The 5,126-nt window shown below is 43.2% G+C and overlaps 1 protein-coding gene across 1 annotated transcript in view; it reads right to left on the bottom strand.

The window, feature by feature from the left end:
- The window catches only part of DAB1 (DAB1, reelin adaptor protein), a 340,711-nt gene that overhangs the window by 152,392 nt on the left and 183,193 nt on the right, over nucleotides 1-5,126 (bottom strand). The window contains exon 4 of the mRNA XM_019501227.1: nucleotides 4,638-4,736. Coding sequence (XP_019356772.1) covers nucleotides 4,638-4,736 — 99 coding nt within the window. The remainder of the gene's footprint in view (nucleotides 1-4,637; nucleotides 4,737-5,126) is intronic.

The following is a 5,126-nucleotide window of genomic DNA, read 5'->3' as shown; positions in this document are numbered from 1 at the left end:
CTGCCCAATTGAATCAGGAACTGAAGCTTCGCAAAGCCCTACCTGGCAGCCATGCTGACTGACTCCTCTGCTGCCACGTGGAAGGGGAAGGCCCAAGAATCTGTGCCCTGCCTGTAGAGCTGGTGGGGGCGGGGGGGCATGTGCCACCAACAGAGCCCACGTGGCAGGGGGGCTGTATGCTGCTGGCATAACCCACCCAGAGGTGGGCCAGAGGCTGTGTGCCACCAGTGCAGCCCACATGTTGTACCCCCAGTGGCACATACCCAAGTTGAACAGTCCTGCCTTACACTATAAAACTCTCTTTTCAGTTGCTTATAACATTACCAAATTCCAGCCCTTCAGACAGAAATTTTCCATGTGGAGTCTTTTCCTCAGGCTTTTTTTTTTTTTTTAATTTCAGCCAATATGGTTCAGCTGTTTTCAAGAAAGAGGCTTGGGAACAAATATGTTGTTTTTCCCATGTTAAAATATTCTGCTGACATTTGCTTTGAAAAGCAGTAGCATCCTCATGCTTTGAAGCAGGGATTTCAAATTTAGCAAGCAACTGCCCTTTATGTCAAGGATGTCTCCTACAACTTCCCCATGAAAACCTACCCAAAACGGATCATGTTAAAAGCCTTTGAAAAAAATAACAGCTTGCATATGTTCATTAGAAACATCTTTCATTTCAGCAGTTAAATTCTTTTAGAAGATTATACAAACACTGAACATACTCCAGCCTGGGAGTATGGTGTATGTATATTCTCGTTAAGTACAACTCTGCATTCCTTGAGTTGGGGCTGACCACTGATCTGAGAACAGAGCACCTGCTTCTCCTGTGACCCCAATGACATCTTCTGTAGGGTGCGGGGCAGGGGGTCACTTGATCTGAATAAAAAGGGGGTAACTGCCCTACCAGGGTGCAAGTGTGCTAGTGGGAGTAGACTGGAACACGGATCCTCTGAAGAAGGGGCAGTGCCTGGGTCTGAAGAGACAAGGGAGAAACTGGTATTAGGAGTTGAGTGAGACTGGCGTAGAACCCAGAAGTGGTCTGGAAGTACTTTCAGTCTACTTCCGGGTCCACCAGGGAGCATTCAGGGGGGCCTTCTTGTGCCCCCAGGACTCAGCGATCATCCATGGGGGAACCAGTCACTGGTGGCACCAGTCACTGAGCTGGGGGACTAGGAACCAGTGAGATTAAGGAAAGAAGAGAGGGTAGTGATGATAGTAGGGTTATGCAAAACAGCACTGTTTTGTTTCGAGTTCAATTTCACTGTTTCCTTAGAGGAGCATAGTGAACAAGGCAACATACCGCTGGAGGAGTAAGGCAGAAACAGCGTAAAGCAAGAAAATTAAGCCTAGGAGAATTAGGTTCTATCCCTGCTGTGTCCCACAGTTCTATGCAACGCTGGGTAAGGGAATTAAATCAAACTTTCCTTAAGACATAACCAATTCTGTATTCTTCATACTCTGGATACCCAACTTGAGGCTCTAGGATCTCATTTCTAGAAGTGCTAAGCTACAAATGGAATGATGTGTTTGAACATATAGACCATGTCCCCATAAGTGGGAACATGTGTTTTTCCGGGAACAGGTAGTAGCAGCACAACTTGTGCCACTGCTACTTGTGCCTGGGAAATGCCTGTGCCATGCACGCTCTGGCATGCAGCAGGTTACCCTGGGTGAGGTGGGGTAGGGTAGGCTGGGGCTAGCAACTGTGCTGGCCCCACCTTCCTTACCTGAGGTCCTGGGGGCCTCAGGGAGCTGCAGCCATGGTGCTTCTGCAGGACGGAGCCTGGCTGGCAGCTAGAGCATGGCTCCAGCCAACCAGGCCCCAGTTTTGGGCAGCGTGCGCTGCCACCACGTGCACCACCCCGCGGAGTTTTTTTGGCGTGGCTTTTTTACCCTGGGATCTCCCAGGGTCAAGAAAACACCCCGTACTACAACGTAGTAGCATGAGAAACGCTTGCATATGTGGTGTGTGGTGCTGCAGACAGGTCTGCGGCACCACATACCACACATGCACACTCACCTGGATATGGCCATACAGTGCTTTATAATGCTGTATAACATCGCTCAATAAATGATCACTGTATATTCTGTTCAGGGAATGAGGCAAAAATTCTTCAAGAATCATAGTATGTGATCAACTAATTAAAGAGTGCATTATGCCTACGCACAAAAAGGCTGAATCAAAGTTTTACAAGCAGTCCCAACTTGGGCATTTCCTACCTGCTGAGTGCTGAACTCTGCAACCTTAATAGTGCTCTTTAAACATGGCTTCTTCCTGTGTACACAGTGTGCATGTTGCTTTTATGTGCATACGAATGGCTTTTTTATTACAAACTATTTATGTTATATACTAGCAAGTGCAATTACATTGATTATCTGATCACATAAATTAAGTAGTAAAGATAATTTCATCTATCATCAGCATGGCTTTATTTCTGGCATCACATTAAATAGTTAAATTTTAAAAAGATTAAAATCAAAAGCCTTTTAGAATTCAAGACGGAGCTTAAACTGCAATAAAGATCTTCTTAATTAGGATCAAAATCAGTCTGCCAGTATTTTATGTATTCTTTCTGGGTAGTGTTGTATTTTGCCTAGGTAAAAAAATAAAAAATAAAATCATCAAATGTGATGCTACTGAGGCAGAAATAGCACAAGACAAGGATATCACCTGTGACTTACTGTACTAGATGCTGATGGAATAGCCTTTAATCTTTAGCTTTTGAAATCCAATCAGACAACCCCAAACTTTTAAATATCTTTTAATTATACACTCCCATTCCTAATACACAATACAAATTACTGCTAGCAGGAAAATCTCACAAAAACTCTGTTTTTTATGGCTATTGCAAGAAATTTCAATTAGTACATCTCACTGTAGTAAATAAGCATCACAAGAAGGTTATTGTGATTTTGACCATCTGGGGTTATGGATCTTAGAAAACCTTTTTAGGAAAAAAGCCAAGACATCCTCAGGCAAATCCCATTCTAGACTCCACAGTTACGGAGACTCTCACCTACGGGAGATTTGGCAGGGTTGTGCAGGCTTGTATCCTCAACAGGAAAGAGATAACAGCTTGGTGCAGAGATGATGCATGGCAGCATGTATGGAGCAAGTATTGTTGGGGACAGGGTAGATTAGGGAACCAGCACCTGCAAATATCTTTTCATGCTTCTACCAATGCTTTTACCATTATATGCACTGCAGAGCTTACTCCAACAACTCGGCTGGAGAAGACTCCATGAGAGGCTTCATGGCTAGCATCTGTTGGGATGAAGATTCATGTTTGCTTTTCCCTACTGGAATCTCCCCAGGCCTCAACCTGCTATTCTAAGCTAGGCAACGGCCCTGGGTTTTATCCCCCTGTGATTACCAGAGGGATGCAGAGCACATCATTTGCTATTAGCTCCTTAATACTTTCAAAGTTATCCATATTCTTACTTTTAAATGATTTTGTTTGATTGGATATTTTTTACACAATGAATGTATCTACACATTCAATTAGTGCGGCATGATAAACTCTGGCACAGTTTGCACCAGAGTTAACATCTCCTGGGTGTAATGTCTACATGTGTGCCCAGGACTACAGTAGTTTGAGCCAGGGTGGAGCAGCCCCGGACTAGCAGCAGGCTTGGGGGGTCAGCCCTGGGCATCAGGCAGTGGAGGGGCTGGCTGAGGCAAAAAAGTGCCCAAAGAGCGGAGCTGTGTAGCTAGATGGCAGGCAGGGGCCTGGCCCCCTGCTGCCTAGGCCTAATTTACTCCTAGGTTAGCATTTGCATGTGCATCTAGGCACAGTTATTTTCTCCACTGTAACAAAGTACTGACCCAAGAGTATTATCATACGGCCGAGTTAATTAGGTCACTGCAGCCTAATACCATCGCACATATAGACTGTGACACTACCTACAGCAAATTACTCTACTGCACACTTAAGCGCATGTGTAGATGTATCCAATGATTCCCAACTCACTGACAAGGGTTAATATTTCACTTTATATTGGAACATTTTTTAAGAGGTGCCTTACACTTTCTCATCTTCCCCGTAAAACACTCAACCACCGCTTTGTACAACTAGGAAATCTTGTTATAGAAAAATATCAATTAGTATCACACAATGAGGATAATGGAAGACTTATTCTATCTGTACCAGAACAACCAGAGTTATTTTCCTCAAACAAATTGATAGCTCTTGTTTCCATTATATTTTAGCAATTCCAAAGTAGGTTAAATTTGAACTGTAAACAACTAATTATTGATTCTCTCTAAAATGCATTAAGTTACATAAAGTTCCTCTTCCCCTCCTCACATTGTATCAACATGATCTTAAACTAAAAGAACTCATCCCTCCAGTGTAACATACTATGGATGAAATCCTGCAAACATCTGTGCTCATGAGTAACATTGTCATGTAAGCAGATTCACAGAGGTTTTCCAGAACAGGTTGTATAAGAAACTATAGTGTAATATCACTGCAACTGAGTCAACTAACTGCTTGCTTTGATATATGGTAATGCTTTATCAAGTTTGCCAGATGCTTTATAGATTCCCATGTTAGTCTGATATTACTGCCCAACTAGGAAAAGCATTTAAGGAAACATCCATCAAGAGACTCAATTTTGTTCCATCACATGATTACTTTACTTACTCCAGTCTTTTCATCAAAGATTTTGATTCCTCCAAAGGAGACGGTTAGAAAGATTTTCTGTTTATGTTCTCCTTTTGAACGAGCGGCAGCAACAATTCCCTGTAGAGACAAAAATTGTTGTGTTGGTTTCATCATTTTTTTAGTTTTGCTTTCTGGTAAGTATACCACGAAAAGGACTTCAGTAGCGAAGCTGAACACAGACTCTTCATTGCTTTGTGAAGGCACAATTTGAAGCCTGATCCAGGGACACTGCCACTCTTTTTTACTCATTTTTCTCATGCTCCTCAGCCCATGTCAACTGAACTCTCTGGTCATTTCTCAATGGCAGTAGTGTGCATACCCAGTTCAGTACAAAGCCCTACCCAGTTCTCTGAGCTGGTTAATACTCCCTACAACTTGTTATTATTTGAGCTAATAATGGTAACCCATGATTTGAGCTAATAATGGTAACGGGGATGTAGAGGGATGGTTAGGAAGGCCAAGGCAGAG

The sequence above is a fragment of the Gavialis gangeticus genome, unplaced genomic scaffold (genome assembly GCF_001723915.1).
Source record: "Gavialis gangeticus isolate Ggan-Ray unplaced genomic scaffold, GavGan_comp1, whole genome shotgun sequence".
NCBI lineage: Eukaryota > Metazoa > Chordata > Crocodylia > Gavialidae > Gavialis > Gavialis gangeticus.
This window is presented reverse-complemented; position numbering and strand designations above follow the sequence as displayed.